The sequence below is a fragment of the Rhinolophus sinicus genome, chromosome 14 (genome assembly GCF_057876585.1).
Source record: "Rhinolophus sinicus isolate RSI-liver-muscle chromosome 14, RSI-T2T, whole genome shotgun sequence".
NCBI lineage: Eukaryota > Metazoa > Chordata > Mammalia > Chiroptera > Rhinolophidae > Rhinolophus > Rhinolophus sinicus.
Window position 1 is genome coordinate 173,731,666 of NC_142514.1, and position 17,836 is coordinate 173,749,501.

Here is a 17,836-nt window from a genome sequence, read left to right on the forward strand (position 1 = left end):
GAGGTGCGGAGAGGTGGCCTGAGACTGAGGAGAACAGAGAAGGTGAGTTCAGGTTGGGGGGAGTAGGGTTTGAGGTACCCATGAGATGGCCAGGTGGAGCTGCCCAGAGGCTCATTGGTGCGTGTGGGTCTGCAGCCCAGGGGAGATGCCTGGACATAAGGGAAACTAAGCATATAAACTTATGTAACGGAAGCCCTGGGAAAGCACGGGCAGTGGGGTTGGTGCTGTGGACGGTGAGAAGGTTGGCGACTGAGAGCCCACTTGGCTCAGGCAGCACACAGGTCTCGGTGTCTTTGGCAGGGCCAGTTTCACAGCAAAGCCCCACTGCCATGGACTGAGGCGTGAGTGGAAGCCGGGGAGAGGGGCCCAGCAAGGGTAGCTGCCTTGTTTAGAACTCTGGCTGCTCATTGAGCAATTATTATATGCCAGGTGCATACAACATTCTTCCTCAAAACAGTCCCGCAAGTGGAGGTCGCTGCCCTTCTCATTCAGATAAGGGAACCAGGGACTGAAAAGGTTAAGTGGCCCCCAAGTCCCATAGCTGATATGTGGTAGACTTGGGCTCCTTCAAAGATGGCGCCTCTCCATGATGCCAGGGGGCTTTAAGCAGAGACATGACTAAGGAGGATTGGAGATGGATCTTGAAGGATGGGTGGGTAGAAGTTCACCAGAGGAGGCTGATGGTTTCTCAGCCTGTAAGGAAAACCTCAGGGCAGAAAATTTAGGGCCATGCCCAGGAAGGGCTGTTGGGATTACCTCCTCTCCCCACCAGAGGCAGAGTCTACACCTGGGGACAGCCCAGTGTGGCAAGTTGGGGTCTGTAAAGCAGGCAGCTTCCCCAGGTTTGCAGCCTGGGGGAGTCTGGGGTCTGGAGAAAAGGTTGGCTAGGAAGCTCTAGAGTTTGCAACCTGGTCCTAGATCAGCTCCACCCCTCAGGGGTGGGTGTGGCCTGCAGTGCAGGGGTGGAGCCAGAGGCCAGATTCTTGCTCCCCTGGAGGTTCCTTCCTAGGGCTTTAGGGCTGCAGCATGTGGGTGGGTGAGGGGAGGGAGTGGCTGGAGGTCCAGGGAACCTGTGGAGACTTTGACCTTGGTGATCCAGAGAAATGAGAGGCGTTAAAGGCGGTGAAAGCCTGGACAGAGCAGATGTGCAAACTGGCTCCAGAAAGCAGGACGTGTGTGTGTGTGTGTGTGTGTGTGTGTGTGTGTCAGAGGACGGGTTGGCTCAATGGTGGGAGAGGGGGAAATGGTGGGCTGAACCACGGCCCTGATTTTGGATGAGGATCTGGAAACCCCACATCCTAAATAAGCTGCATTCATTTGTCAAATCCTGTCCCAAAGCCATACTTGATGTCCTTTCTTGACCTTCTGCCTGTCTTCAAAAGCTCTGGCCCCCATCCAACACAACACATTTCCTCCACAACTCCACAACTCTTCAGTGTGTGTTCTCCAGTAGAAGTCATGATGGTGCTAATGGGCAGCGCAGCCGTTGGTGTTTATTGAGCACACACTCTGTCTGGGTCCATGCTCTGCACTTGGTAGCACGATCTCATTGGAGCCAAATAATGTCCCATGTGACGTAGATATTCTATCCACTGCACAGCTGAGAAAACTGAGGCCTGGAGAGAGTGAGCCATCCTGCACGAAGCTAAACAGCTAGGAAGTCGCTGTGCGGGGCAGTCTGACTCCAGAACCCTCCCTCTCATTTTGCCTCCCGGTCCTCACGCCCTCCCTTACTCATCCCTCTTGTTCCTGCCTCCTGGCCTTGGTTGACTGTTAAACTCATCCTTCCTGCCCAGCACAAGTGCCCTCTCCGTCTCCCCTCAACCAGTGGGAAAGCGGGTCCCACTGTGTGCAGGGTGGTGTAGGGACATCGCCTCGGTTTAGATGGACCCAATGGCCATTTCCCTTTTGCACCTTTCTTTCATGGCCTGGTCTCCTTACAAGGAGTTTTGCAGTCATGTCTGGCTATTTAGCAAAGAAATGCCCCTCCATCTGCTTTCTCATCTCATTAGAAATTATCAACTCCACCAAGCATTGCCAAGGTTGCCAGGCCACCCTCAAACATGGCACAGCGGATGTGATGCTGCAGGCATGAGACCCTGGAGGAGGGCGTGCCCCCAGGTGGTTTGCTGGAGACGCAGAAGAGAGAGGAGGCCGGCACAGGGTTTCCAGTTAAGAGTTTCACTTAGACCCAGTCTCGTTCCAGAAGGAATTTTTAGGGCAGCCTAGCAGGATACATAAACTATAACATGATAGCTCATTAAAACGGAGAGAGAGAAGAAAGAAAAACAAGGGTGGAGGCCCTACGTGGAGCCAGGAATGAGCCTAATACCATATGCCATAATGACCGGTAGCTGCATTTTTAGCTACCTGGGGTCCAGATCTGGCAGCCACGGCGAAAAGGCAAGCCTGGCCAGCTACCAGTGCGCTCTGTCCCCCATGGGAGAAGTGCCAGGTAGCTCCTGAGGAAGTCGCCCCTTCTGGGTACTGCTACCGGACAGAAGACAACCCAGGGCTCCTTATAAGGAGGATGCTCTGTGGTGAGACTGGTCACCAGCTGTCATGCAGCCTCTCCACCCACCAGACTCCTACTGTCCTGGGGAGAAGCACGTGAAATGGTGTTGCAGTGTTTTCCATTTCAGCTTCCATCGTTAAACGGGCATTTATTTTAAAACTTCAAATTGAATGTGCAAACGTTCGTGGCAGGCCCTCCAGAACAGTCTGAAAACCCCAGAGTAACGGGGATAGGTAGAAGTGTAAGCAGATTATCTGCAGTGCCACGAGATATCAGGGCCAACAGGCAGGTTGTACCAAGTGTAGGGGAGCTCAGAGAAGGGAGGAATCATGGGCTTATCCCGGAAGCAAAGAAGGGATAGTTGAGACAGGTTGGGCTTGTATGTGTGCCCCGGCATGAGCAAGTGCTTTTCATGCATGTTTTAATTTCTGTGAACTCTTTATTTTGAAATTTTCCAATCCTGTAGAAAATTTCTAATAGTATAGTGAACTCCCACACACTCTGCATCTAGATTCACCTGTCGCTAACGTTTTATAACAATTGCTTTATAGCTCTCTATATACCTACAAGCACATCCTTTTTTGTTTGTTTTTCTTCTGAACTGTTTGAGATATAGGCACAGACATCAGGCTTTACAGGTCATACCGTCTCTGTCACCACGAGTCAACTCTTTTCATTGTTAAGGCGAAAGGAGCCATCGACAGTTACATGAATGGATGAGTGAGGCTGTGGTCCAATAAAACTTTATTTATGAACGTTGAACACTTTGAAGTTCATATAAATTTGAAAATCACATAAATAAAATTATATGAAAACAAATTTTTTTCATTCATTAAAAAACTACGAAACCCATGCTTAGCTCACAGGCTATATAAAAACGGATGGGAGCTGGATTTGACCTGCAGGCAGTAGTATGCTGACACTTGTCCTACATAATCATAATATAGTTATAGTTAAGAAATTTAACCACGGGTAGAATATTGTCTCACTACAATCCATATTTAGATTTTCCCAAGTGCCCGAAGTCATGTCCTTTATAGTTTTTTCCCCACCCAGGACCCACTCAAGCGTCATGCATTGCATTTAGTTGTCATGTCTCATTAGTCTTCTTTATTCTAGAACATTCCCTTGCATTGTGTTTCCTCTTTCGTGATATCGACACTTTGGAAGAGTCCAGGCCAGTTGTTTGCAGAATGTTCCACAGTTTAAACTTGTCGGCTTGTTTCCTCATGATAGATTCACATTATAGATTTTTGATACAGACGATGTCGTGTCTTTCTCACTGCAGACATCAGGTGGCACGGGATGTCAGTTTGCCTTGTTTTTACCATATGGTTTTAACAACTATTGATGATTCTTGCTTGTATCAATTATTATTCATGGCTTAAAATGATTTTTAACCATTCCTTCTACATTTATTACTTGACATTCTTCTGTTTACAAGAGTGCTCAGACTTATCCCCCACCCGCTCCCCCATTTAAAAATTATTTTTAGTATCAGTATGGACTCCTGAATTCTTTTTTTTTTCCCTTCAATGTGTTCTAGTCCATTACTTTCATTATTCTTTTTGATGTTTAAATTGCCCTAGATTTGGCCAGTGGGAGCTTGTTCAGACTGGCTTCTTGTTCTTATTTTAGCACTTCCTTACTTTCTGTTGCAAAGAGATGTTCCAGCTCTATCTCTTAGGAGCTCTAATTTATTTTAGTGTGAAATGGTGTTTAGAAACCAGGATCTCTGGGGAATAGGTGTGCACATTGTTACTGGAGTTTCCTTGCTGCTAAGCCTGAACTAGGTTTTGAGGGATGAGTTGAAATGAGTGGCCTATGGAGTCAGGAATTGAGGGGCCTTGTAATTGCAAGCAGTGGGCAGAGCATGTACAAAGGCCCGGGGGCACACATATAATATTGAGACGGGAAATAGTAATAAGGTACAGCAGAAGTAAAGTGTGCTTACAAGGAAAAGTTGAAGATGATGGTAAAAAAGTCACTTTTATCCTGTTTTAAGATATTATGGATCTTAAGACACTATTGGTTCAATATCATCTTTTTCCAGGAATAAAAATAATGTACCTCGATCCTAAGATTACTTATAATACCAGAGGCGTTCAATGAACTCAACTTGTATAACTATTTTATAAATGCTGGAAGTTTGGTTATTGGATCACAAACCAAACCAAAGATTCTCCCCAAAATATAATATGCTAGTGAACGAGTCCTAGCTGGAATTGAGTCTGTGATTCTCAAATTTTTATATTGGAACAAAGGTAAAGCATGAAAAACTATTCTGAACTGTCCAATGTTTCCGTATAAAACAGCTCCTGACTTGACCTTCATTCCTTGTGTCCTCATCATGTCTATTGTGATTGTGTTTTTCATTTGTGTTGTGTTCAGGTGACTTTTAATATTCACGGGGTCTGAATATTACATTAATTTTATTCTAACATTACTTAAAAAGGTATAAACATCAAGCTAGACGAACACATTTCACCAAAGCTTTTCAACAACTATAAAAGCCAAGACGGATTTCCAAATATAAAGTCAACGAGAACTACACAGACCAACTGAATTCAAATTAATGCAGTCACCTCCGTGTGTTGGATTATGTTTTACTGTCACGAAGTTGCTGTTTATGAGGTGACTATGGTGGTGATGATTCAGATACAGATGCTGGCCTTTGGCATGTGTGTGCACTCGTGTACCACGTGATGTCTTTATTTTCTGTGTTTGTCTCTATTTGAAGCACTGGGAAATCTTTTGTTGCTGTAACTCCCATGATGTTTCTTGGTCTTTTCTTTGTCAGAATGCACCGTGTACATACTAAGTTTGCATCTGTTCTTTTTTCATGGGCTGAGGTTGAGTAGTAGTCACTGGTGTTGTACAGTGAGCTGTTACTGTGTAACTAGCTACCTCCAGATTTAGTGGCATAAAACAGGGGTTAGCAAACTTTTGTGTAAAGGGCTAGGCAGTAAATAGTTTAGGTTTTGTGGACCATACAGTATACTGTCACAACTACACAATTCTGTTGTCGTGGTGTGACAGCAGCCATAGGTGTGACGGGTTCTAACAAATCTTTATTTACGGATACTGAAATTTGAATTCTGTATAATTTTCACACGATGCAATATTCTTCTTTGGATTTATTTTTAACTATTTGGAAATGTACAAACCGTTCTGAGCTGGTGGGCCATACAAAAACAGGTGATGGGCTGGACTTAGCCTGCAGGCCATAGTTTGCTGACCCCTGGCATAGAACAACAGTCATTCTTGCCCCTTGATGTGCTGGTTGGCTGTGGTCCGGCTGATTTAGCTGGGTATGGCTGGGCTGCTCTGCCTCACGCTTCCATCTGGTGAGAATGGCTCCTCCCCGTGGAGCCGGGTCTGCTCCATGTGTGTTTGTTTTGGACCCAGACTGAAGGGGCAGGGGTTCCCTGGGAAAGCTCTTCTCCTGGCAAAGGCAGAGGCCCCAGAGGGCAAGCCCACCCTCACAAGCGCATTTCAAACCTTTGTATGCATTACGTGTATTAACATCCCATTGACCAAACAAGTCACCTGGCTGTACCCAAGATCAAGGAGCAAAGAAGTGCCACAGCCCACCTGTAAGCCCGAGTCTCCTGTAGAGTCACGTGGCCCATCATCTGTTAGGGAGAGATGAGAACTGGGGTCGAGAACTCAGTCTGTCACAGTTGCCAACTCAGTCACAGCACAGTACTTTTGTGTGGGTGAAAACCTCATGGAAATCTTCTTTTATGTTATTTTTTAAAATGAAGGCATTGAATTGACTATTCTTAGAACTGTCGGATCTTGAGAATATGTCCAAAGACCCTAGGTTGAGAAACAAGAATTTCTAGGAAATTTCCTAGCTTTAATAATGGGGGATTTCGGGTTTCCTACTGTTTGAAAATTCCTCCAGGAGAGGTCTTGTCTGATCTACATCCCTGCAGCCTAATTTAGCCCCCTTAACCCTGATGGGTCCTCAGCAAATGCTGGGGAGGGTTGGTATGCGACAACATACACAATACATATCCTCACAAACATATTATAGAACATGTTTTATTATCCCCCATTTACAGATTGGGAAACTGGGCCTTAACGGGCCAGGTTACTTGTCCAAGGCTGCACAGCTAACAGTGAGGCCAGGACTTCACACCAAAGCTCAAGCTCCTAATCTCCAGCCCCAGAAACGAATATCTAAATACACTTGGCCTTCCCCACATACATGGAAAACCTCTGGTTTCTGTAGGGAATACTGTTCAAGCCTATGGTATAAGATTGTTTCCTTTTCCTTGTCTGGTGGCTGCTGATATTTGGCAGACTTGATGCGTATTTTAACAGCTTTGTTGAGATATAAGTCACATACCATATAGTTTACCCAATTAAAGTGTGTAATTCAGTGGTCTTTAGTGTTTTCACACATATGTACAACCATCACCACAGTCAATTTTACGTGATTTTCATCACTTCAAGAAGAAACTCTTCTTTGGCTATCATCCCACCTCTTCCCCTCCCCTCTCCCCCTCTAAGTCCTAGGCAACCACTATAATCTACTTTCTGTCTCTACAGATCTTTCGGTGCTGGACACTTCATGTGAATGAAATCACATAGTATGTGGTCTTTTATGACTGGCTTCTGTCACTTAGCTTAATGTTTTTAAGGTTCTTCCATGTTGTAGCTTGTATAATTTTTTTATGGCCAAATAATATTCCACTGCAGGGATATACTATATTTTGTTTATCCATTCATCCATTGATGGACAGCTGGGTTGTTTCCACCTTTTAGCTATAATGAATAGTGCGGCTATAAACATTTACTTACAGGTTTCTATGTGGACATATGTTTTTATTTGTCTTGGGTATACCTATGAGTGGAATTACTGGGTCACATGGTAACTCTATGTTTAATCATTTGAGAAACTGCCAGCCTGTTTTCCAGAGCAGCTGGACCATTTATATTCCCACCAATAATACATGAGGGCTCTGATCTCTCCGCATCCTTGCTGACACTTGTGGTTATCTGACTTTTTGATTCTAGCCATCCTAGTGGGTGTGAAGTGATTTTTGTGGATCTTTGGTTTTTTTCTCTGCTTTTTTTCTATCTTTTGTTCATTTCACTGGCTACCGGGGGAGAGCGCCCATGATGGGTGTGCAGGTCGGGTACTGAACAGCTCACACTAGCCCTGCCAACTGTTTCACTCTGCATGTTCATCTGCAAGACCCTTCAAATCTGTAGCATGATACTGAAACTTTGTTCCTCCTTTCTCTCCAGCCATTTGCATTTGCATTTTTGCTGCCTCCCAAATGGGCAGAATCTCCTGGGTCTTTCTCCCATCCTTGCCCCAAAACCCTTATTGTAAGGCATAACTAAGAGACAGGGTTTGTTCTTGATGTAGGGCCACTTCACCGGCTTTACCAGCAGTGAAATTCACTACCAAGAGCGGCGAGGCCAAGTGTGTTCAGAGTCAGGGGTGGGTGGTCCTGAGGCTAGCTACTAGGCTGGATGCCTTTTACAGGCAGAGCACAGGAACTTGGGAAGGGAAGAGCTCTCTGAGCTGGTTACTGGGCTCTGGACTCAGACTTTCCGACCACTTGTGGGCAAGTGACTTGTTTTCTCCGAGCTTTAGTTTTCTCATCCATAAAATGGGATTGTACAATCGACTGGAACATAGAGCGTTGTTGTGAGTATTAATGCTTGTTGCACGCCTGGTGCACAGCAGGCGCTGAGCAAGTCACAGTCAGCTTTATTACCTCCAGTTAGCTGCACATGGGTTTCAAGAAAGGCTGGGGGTTGTGAGTGAAATTACAGAATGTGAAACCTGGATGTGGAATTGGGGATTGCGTGTAAACATGCCTCATTTACCAGGTCGCTGGGGCTTTGTTGAAATTTGATAAGAGATAGTTTCAGAATGATAAAAGAAAGTACCAATTCCATTATCAGTTAAATGGGGACGGGAAGAGTTAGATCATGGTTTTTGAGCATTTCTGAGTCACCTAGAAAGTTATATATCAATATTCACGAATTGCTACACACATTTTAAGGGACCTCCTTCCCCTGCTGAAACCTGTCTATGGGCAGCAGGTTAGGAACCCAGGCCTGAGTGATCTCAGAGGTCCCTTTCCTGCTTAAGTGTTCTTCACTTCATCTTTCGGGCCATAGCAGAGGCCAGAGTTCAAGTTCACGTTCAGGCCAGCCTCTTTATCTATCTGTGTTTCTATTTGATATACTGGGAAGTAGCTGGAGAGCAGAGGTGATGCTGTCTGTCTCCTGGGGTTCTGGAAGGAGCATCTGAGATGTGATGTGTGAAAACGCTTTATCTACTGTGAATGGCTTCACAAATCATTTTTGTAACCACTTTGTTCTAAGAGGAGGTGCAGGGCTGAAAATCAGAATGCTTTATGGATTCGATGGGTTCCTGGAAAGTTGCAAGCTTATCAGGTTTTTGAAAACCCAATCTCCGCAGCATCTGGTTATGTCACCATTTAGGGGAGCTCAACAGTGAGTCCTCGACTGCAGCAGACATTCTGTCTCAAAGCAGCATATTCCTTTTATTAAATGCCAATCATCACATAGCAAATTTGCTCAAACCAGAAGAAAAGCTGAAGTTCAGAGAGGATTCCAGGTCATTCCTGGTTGATTCTGACAAGGTCATTAGAGGGAGCTTGTGGGTAACCTCCATCACTCTCAGAGTGTTTAGGAGCATGGCAGAGACCCAAGTTTGAGCTCCAGCTTCCCTGTGCATTTCCTTTGTGTCCTCAGGCAAGTTACCTAACAGCCCTGAACCTCAGTGTCCTAATCTGTAAAATGGGCATAATAATAGTAACTACTTCATAGAGTTGTGAGAATTCATGAGACAATATATCAGAGTACTTGGCACCGTGAAATTGCTCTCTGAATGGCAGCTATTGATGTTTTATTATTGATGCCTTTATTATTACCATGGCCTGTGCTTGACCCAGGGGGTCAAAACTCATGCTTTCATATTATTTCCTGAGGATCTGGCTACATAGAATCGTACACTCTTAGTTTTAGACAGACTTTTAGAGGTCATTTAGGACAGACTTCCACTCACTGGGGAAATCCTTTCTTTGGTCTCCCTGATAGAGCACCATCCAGCTACTGCTTAAATTCTCCTAGTAACAAGAAACTCACCACCTTGCGAGGCTGCTCCTTCTAGTGGAAGACTGCTCTGCATTTTGGAACATCCACGTTAGGACTGTTCTGCATGCACTTTCTTTGTGCTGAGTTCAGGCCTGCATCTTTCTAAGTACATGCCGGTCCTGGTCCTGCCTCCGTGATGTGGTGGTCCTTCCCACATTTGGTGCTGGCTCTGCTTTCTCTGACCTCCTCTTCTCCAGGCTAAGGGAGAAGACCCCGTTACCATGCTCGTCCCCCTTCTTTGGTCAGGTCCAGGTTATCAAAGTCCTTTTCATATCACAGTGCTCAGAGCCTGGGCTGGTCCCAGAAACGCCAGGCTCAGAGGGGCCAAGGAGTTGACATTGAGGGATAAGGCGAGGAAGGACTCTGGGAGACCAGGATCCTGGGGGCTTGGTCCCAAGCATCTGGCCCTATGTGGCTAGGACCATCTCAATCTCAGGACTGGAGGCCCATGTCCTCCTCTCTACTTAAAGTAACCTGGGCTCATCAGTGACATGTGACATGGTCTACATGCCCTGTGTGATCCTACCAGGCTCTGCTCCCTCTGCCTAGAACACCCCTGCCCTCCTCTTCTCAAAGACTGCAGCTAAGATTCCACATCCCCCAAGAATGTCCTCAACTGACTCCCCATTACAGGACTCCAGCTCGGACGTCCACAGACTTCCACTGACCACAGGATTTTGCAGTGGCCTCTTCACATCCCCCTTGCCTGTGAGTTTGATGATGAGAGCAATGACATTCTCTACCTGGATCACCATTTTATTCCCAGAGCCTGTCACTTTAGCTGCTCCCTCAGTGATATTTTTTGAATGAATGAATGAATGAATGAATGAATGAATGCTTAATTTGAGAAAATCCCGATTGGTGGGAAAGATAAGCCAAGAAACATCCCTCAGCTAATCTCCAGATCTGAAGCCAGCAACAGAGGTCTTGGGCAGCTCCCATGGCCCCCACAGCTCCCACCCAGGTCTCTCTGCCCAGTTGAAGCAGCAAAAAAAGCTGATTACAGCAACCCCAAGTTGACCCATGGACCTCCCACTGCTAATAATTAATCATAACTAACATTTGGTCCCTTCCTGAATAATCACAGTCGTGATCACAATGCCAATAGTAACCATTTGTTGAGTGCTTTCACATCAGTCATTTCAGCCATGCTGCAAAGGTTGGTTTTCACCCCATTTTATAGACAAGGAAACTGAGGCCTGGCCAGTAAAGTCATCTGCCCAAGGCCACTCACTTGTAAGTGATGACGCTGGGATTCTAGCCAGTTCCTCTGGCTCCATGGCTCTTATAATCCACTAGATGCTTCTGCTACTGGCTTCAGGGTCTACACATGCTTCTCTTTTCCCCCTGAAGAGAGAAGAAGAATCAGAAAAGGATAATGTAGGGTGATTAGGATTATTATTATAATAAAGGTCAGGAGTCTATGAGATTCCAGGGGCGGGTCCTTGAAGACTGGGGCATCCTCTGGGGAGACTGCCAGGGAGGAGAAGCCTGAGCTGCATGTTTTCTCTTTTCGTCTGAGAGTTTTAAACCACAAGGCAGAAGAGTCTCATAAGGAGACAAAAAAGGCAAAATCCTCATCCCGCTTCCCTCTTTCCTCCCCTCCAGAGATAATCAGAGTTGAAAGTTTGAAGTGTGTCTCAGACATTCTGTACACATATAAACATAGACATAGCGGGGTGGGGGCAAATGCGTAACAACCTGCTCGTGGTGGTAATGATGCTGTGGGGTGGGGTGGGGGGGTATGTGCCAATGTTTGGGTGTAAATGCTCCCATCATGGCTGGTTTCGTGTGACCAGCATGAAGGCAGTGAAGGAGCAGTTGGGCAGAGATACAGCAGCAACTATTACATAGTATTTCTACTGTACAGATACAGTAGATGCCAGTAGCTTCAAAAACATAGATAATAGTAAAATGTAGTAAAATTATTAGGAAGTGGTAAACTTTGAGTATTTACTACCTTTTCCGAAGTAGAATTACTGAATTGTAAGCTTACAGATTTTAATTTTTGATGATGGCTGTGTTTAACAACTGCTTCACAAAATGCTGGAAAATTTTATAGTCGTCTCTCATTAGCCAGTCCAAGGCAGCTCCAGCACACCACTCATTTCATTTTTCCTAAAATAGTAACGCTGTATAATTTATTTCCTTGCTTTTTACGTAAAACATTCTTTATCCAATAGTTCATTTATTCAACCAATATGCTACCATGGGCCATGTGCTGTGGAAGGAACCAGGGCCAGGCCATCGTCAAGAATAGCATAGCCACATGCTTTCCCTTCATTAGCTTAAGGTCTAGTGAGGGAGACAGTTACCAAATCGATAAGGAGATAAACACCGTTAATAACAAAAATACACCCTGTGATTAGGTCTCTAAAAAGATGTCACAGGATGATGCCATAGAGATCATGCTGAGTGGGGGACAGGCTTGTGGAGGCCAGTGTGTGGCAGAAGAAAAACTATTGTAAGTTCAGGTCAGGAAAAGCTTCTTCCACGGACGGAGGTGACCGAAACTGAGACCCAAAAGATAAGAACGGACCCGCTATGCAAAATTTAGTGAGGAAAGGGTACAAAAGGATATGTTCCCTTGGGTGCCATTTCTGTAAACTTTACAATCACGCCAAACAGTTCTGTACATCGTTTTTAGAAAAATCCTGTATGGTCCAAATGGGAAGGCTCCCTACCAGCTTCGGGATGGTGGTTACCCTTGGAGGGCGGGAAGGAGAATGAATTGGAGGCAGAGATGGTTTTTAACTGTATCTTGGTATTTTCTTGAAGCAACAGGAGGGAGGGAGAGGTCTGGGACAAAGATGGCTGGTGGTAATTTTCGTTGGCTGGAGCTGATGGATGCCAGACTATCAGCTGCATTATCCTTTGTAATTTCTGGATGCTTGAAATATTTCATGATAATGATTATTATTATTTTTTTTTTGAGTGGGGAAAAGAGGTGGTAGGCAGCCGTCTTGACCAGTGTAAAGGCTCACTTTCAGATCATCATGGCTGCAGAAAAGTTAAGGGGGAGAAAGAGGCTCAAGAGAAGTTGCGGAAGTAGCCAGGGACCAGGGCATAGGGGCCTTGAAGGCTGTGACGCTAAGTATGAGTTTTATTGAAAGTGCAGAACCGTAGATGCCAGCTGGTGAGTAATGTGATCTGATTTGCATTGATAAAGGATTCCTCTGTCTGCTTTGAGGAGAATTGATGGAGAGTTAAGAATGACCTCAGGGAGGTTAGTTAGGATCTCTTGTACTTGTCTAGGAGAAAGCTGATGATGTCTTAGACCAGGCTGGAAGCAGGAAGCAGTGGGAAGAGGAGTAGTTGCAAACTCTGATTTGGAAGCCTTGCTGAGGGATGAGATATTATTGGGGGTGGAGAGAGGGAGGAATGAAGGGTGACTTTATTTTTTAAAAAAACCAAAAACAGGTTTATTGAGATATAATTCACATACCATCAAGTACATTACTTAATGGGTTTTGGTAGGGATGACTCTCTTTTTGAAACCTGAGTGGGTGATGGTTTCTAATACTGTGCTGGGGAAAACGAGAGAGGGACAGGCTTATGGGTGAGGCCTGAGACAAGTTTGCAATGCCCATGAGACATCTCAGGGAAGACATCCTGAGGGAAGTTAGGTATTCACATCTGGGGCTTGAAGATTTGTGAGTAGTGAACAAATGGAGGGTCTCGGAATGGGTGTGAATATCCAGAGAAACAGTAAAGAATGTGTGTGTGTGTGAAGGAGGCAAGGGAGCTTGCAATCCAGATGAATTGAAAGTTCATGCTTTGAGCCCCAGCCTACTCAGCCAACAAACCTATTGCAATAAGAGTCAGAAAAGAAGAGAAAGAAAAGAAAAAGAAAGGGAGAGAGAGAGAGAGAGATGGACAGACAGCCACCTACTCAAGATGAGTCTCCAGACCAAATCTCTAAAACGATTGAAGAAAGTTAATGTTAAAAAGACGGCCTCCAAAAAACAATTAAAATACCCACAAAATAAAACAACAACAAAAAACAGAAACAGACTCATAAATACAGAGAACAAACTGATGGTTATCAATAGGGAAGGGGGTTGAGGGGCTGGGTGAAAAAGGTGAAGGGATTAAGAAGTACAGATTGGTAGTTACAAAATAGTCATGGGGATGTAAAGTGCGGCACGGGGAATATCGTCAATAGGATTGTAATGCCTATGTATGTGCTGGATCCACTTGTTGGGGGATCACTTCATGAATTATGTGGGTGTCTGGGCACTGTGCACCTGAAACTAATATAACATAGTGTTGAATGTCCACTATAATTGAAAAACAAAAGACAGCCTTCAAAAATTAAATTCACTCTAATTAAAATAAAAATAGTAAGAGTATTCTAAAAATGAACTTAAATAATGGTTCAGAGTCCGTATCAGAAGTAGGTTTGACGGAATAACGGAGATTCAAAATGACAGTGGCTGAAGCAAAATAAGAATTAAGTTTTCTTTTATGGATACATGTGAGGCCTGGTGAGGTGGCTCTGCTCCACTGAAGTCTTCAAGGAGCCAAGCTCGATTCAGCTCATCAGTATCTCAATGCTTAGATTATCCTCACAGTCCAAGCTGGTAGCTAGAGTTCCAGCCATCACTTGTGCATTCCCGGCAGCAGGATGGTAGAAGGGCATGTATCAGCTATCTATTAAAGAAGTTTTCAGAAAGCTGACAGATGACACTTTCGCCTATATCCTATTGGCCAGAACTTAGCTAGGAGAAGCCAAGAAATGTATTCTCTATGACAGGTGGTCAGTTGCCCAGCTGTCATCCAGGTATTCTGTTACAATGAATGCAGAGGATAATAGATCATTGGGGACAATTAGTGGTCACAGCCTTAGGACCCTCAAAGAAATAAAGGAAGGAGAACCTCCATTTTAAAAAATGATGGATTAAATGGAAGTTTAAGAATTAAAAATAAAAAAGATCAACAAGATAGTGGGTTTTTGTTTGTTTGTTTGAATTTAAAACCTCTGCTTTTAAAAAGGCACCGTGAAGAGAAGGAATAAGTAAACCACAGATTAGGAGGAAATATTCGTAAATCATATATCTGGTAAAGGACTTGATCCAAATATATTTTTAAAAACTCTCAAAACTCAACAATAAGAAAAAAACTCCACAATTTAAAAAATGGGGAAAAGATTTGAACTGATACTTCACCAAAAAAGATATGCAGCTAACAAATAAGTGCATGAAAAGATGTTCAACCTCATTAGTCATCAGAGAAATGCAAATTGAAACCACAATGAGCTACTGCTTCATACCTATTAGAATGACTAAAATAAAAACGATGGTTCATACTAAAGCTAGGATGTGGACCAACTGCAGTTCCCATACACTTCTGGTGGGAATGTTAAATGGTGCAACCACTTGGGAAAATAGTCTAGCGGTTTCTTAAAAGTTAAACCCAGCCATTCCACTACTAAGCATCTGCCCAAGAGAAATGAAAGCATATGTGTCTACACAAAGATTTATAAGTGAGTTAATTCTCGTACCAGCTTTCCTTGTAATAGCCACAAACTAGACACATCCCAAATATCCATCAATAAGTAGATAGAAAAAATGTGTCACATCCAAACAATGGAGTACTCCCCAATACAGAGGAATGAATTATGGTGCACACATTGATATGAATAAATCCCAAAATAATTGTGCCGAGTGAAAGGAACAAGACATAGCTGGCTTCCATTTGATTCCATTTATATAAAATCTTAGAAAATACGAAGTAATTTGTAGTGACAGAAAGTAACTCACTGGTTGCCTGGAGACTGGGGATGGGAGGTGTGAGGAGAGGCAGGAGGAAGAGATCAGGGAGCACAAGGGAACTTTGGGTGGTAATGGATATGTTTGTTATCTTTGTGGTTGTGATGATAGGTGTATACATTTGTCAGAACTTATCAAATGGAACATTACATGTCAGTTACACTTCAATGACGCTGTTAGAAAAGGGTGAAGAAGAAACATGACATTATGAAACAAAAAGAGGCAGAATAAGCAAAGATGGATGTGGGAAAAAAAACAATTAAAAATCCTGGGAGTGAAAAATATTCATTGCATCAAAAGTACTCATTAAAGAGGGAAGGAAAGAAAGGAAGATCCTGTACAGATGGAAAACCTCTGGACTGGATGCAGTCAAAGAGAGAATTAGTAAATTGGAAGAGAGTTCTGAGAAATCTTCCCAGAGCACTGCCCCAAAAGGGAAAGAAAAATATGAAAGGGTAGTTAAAAGACATGAAGAATAGATTGAGCTACACCTATATATATTTCATAGAAATGCTACAAGAAAAAGAGACTGGTGAAAAAGACTGAGAAGCTATACTCAAAAGATAATAGCTGAGAATTTTCTAGAATTCAAAAAGAGATATAAGTCTTCATCAAGTGATGTGCTCATCGAGGAATGAGGAGAATTTTTAAAAAGTAAATCTCCAGTTCAAAATCACATAGGGAAACTGCAGAAAATCAAGAATAAAGAGAAAGCCTTAAAATTTACCATTGACAGATTATCCACAAAAGAACATTAGACGAACAGTAGGTTGCTTAAGAGTCTATGGAAGCCTTTTCGGCAATCTTCAATGAGCTGAAAGAAAATAAAACTTCATCTGCCTAGAATTCCATACCCAGCTGAACTTTGATTCAAGAGTGATGATGAAATAATGACAGTTTTATAGAAGATAAAGGGGCCCAGCCCAAATCTTGAGGCTCTTGAACGTTTAGAGACTGGGGAGAGGAGAAGCCCTCTCAAATCGCGTATGCCTCGTCATCCAGTGCTGGCCTGTGACTCCCACAGAAACGAGAGAGGGGAAGGACTGCATTTGACTGTTGCTGCAACGTGAGGCTATTGAAAATGCTGCTTGTTGGCCAGTTGCTGGGTATCCCATCAGGACAGAGGAGGGAGATGGAATTCCTAGTCCCAGCTCAGGTTTCAGCCTTGCAGCAGTGGGGGCAGTGTGGTGGGAGAGCAAGAAGAAAGTTCTGTGCTGGAGCAGATGGGGCCAGGCCCCAGGCCCTTGTTTGGGGAGGAGCCCATGAGCGCCCCCTCTAGGATGGCCCATTCTAGACTGTCTCTCTGTCTTCCAGATCGTGGACAAGAACAACCGCTACAAGTCCATAGATGGGTCAGACGAGACCAAAGCCAACTGGATGAGGTGAGTCCTGCTCTCTGCTGATTTCCCAGGAGCTTTGCTCGAACTCTGGAAAGGAGGCCAAGGGAGCACGCTGGGTCTACGGTATCTCCAGCGGTGGACGACCCTGAAGGCCCCGGGGCTGGTGTTTGCAGGGTTTGGGATGTCTAGCTCTGGGGGACCCTCTAGCTCTCCCAGCTTTGCATCAGGGGGCTCTGGAGGAGGCCTATGGCCAGGCTGGCAGGTTACAGGGACCCCTAAAGACGCCATATTTCTCGGTGTGTCTGGAGTACCCAGGCCCCTGGCTTCGGGCAGCATTCCCATGTGGAGGTGGGGGTTGGGGGGGGTCGTCTCTCCACCTGGGACTGTGACACCTCTCACAGGGCAGACTGCTGCTGGGGTAGTGCAGGACTCACCCCAGTATAGCCGCCGCAGTTGTTTACATGGCCTTGTGGAGAAGGAGGCTTCTGGTACAGTCTAGCTCAGTTTCCAGTGGCGCTTTCAGCCCCAGCATGAGTACTTTCAAGAGTGGTTTTACTGTGGTCCAATGTTTGGGAAAGAAGTTCGCACCAGAAGGATACTTCATGGCCGGCCAGGGAGAGCGGGGGACTGGCCCAGAGTTACCCAGAGGCAGCCGAGCTGAGCTTGGAACTCTGAAGGCTCCCCTTTGCATTCTGTGCTGCTGGCTTGTACTGTGTGCCGGGGCCTTGCTTGGGGGCTCTGTGGGCCGGTGTGGGAGGTCAGACTTGCCTCGTTGCCTCCTTGGTGGCCTCTCTCTGAGACTTGGCAGCAGTGACGGGTGTTTGGATCTGGGTTGGGGAGGAGGCCTCAGATGGCTGGACCTAGGGGCATAGCCACATCGTGGATTAGGCCCTTGTCAGTATCTGTGCGGTTCCATGGCCCACGGGGGCTGGGAGTTCATGCATAGAGGAGAGATTATGCTTGGAGGGAGGGCAGTTAGGGACTTTCTAAGAGGAAGCTGCTGTGTTTAAACTCAGAGGCTTTCCAAGTAAGTGAGGAGGAATTGGTTTCAGGTGGGG

The 17,836-nt window shown here is 44.9% G+C and overlaps 1 protein-coding gene across 8 annotated transcripts in view; it reads left to right on the forward strand.

Moving 5' to 3' along the window:
• Positions 1-17,836, forward strand: part of PRDM11 (PR/SET domain 11) — an 87,737-nt gene that overhangs the window by 40,468 nt on the left and 29,433 nt on the right. For all 8 annotated transcript variants that reach the window (XM_088789533.1, XM_074336256.2, XM_019746432.3 and 5 more), the window contains one exon: positions 16,753-16,820. In XM_088789533.1, the coding sequence (XP_088645659.1) occupies positions 16,753-16,820 (68 nt within the window). The remainder of the gene's footprint in view (positions 1-16,752; positions 16,821-17,836) is intronic.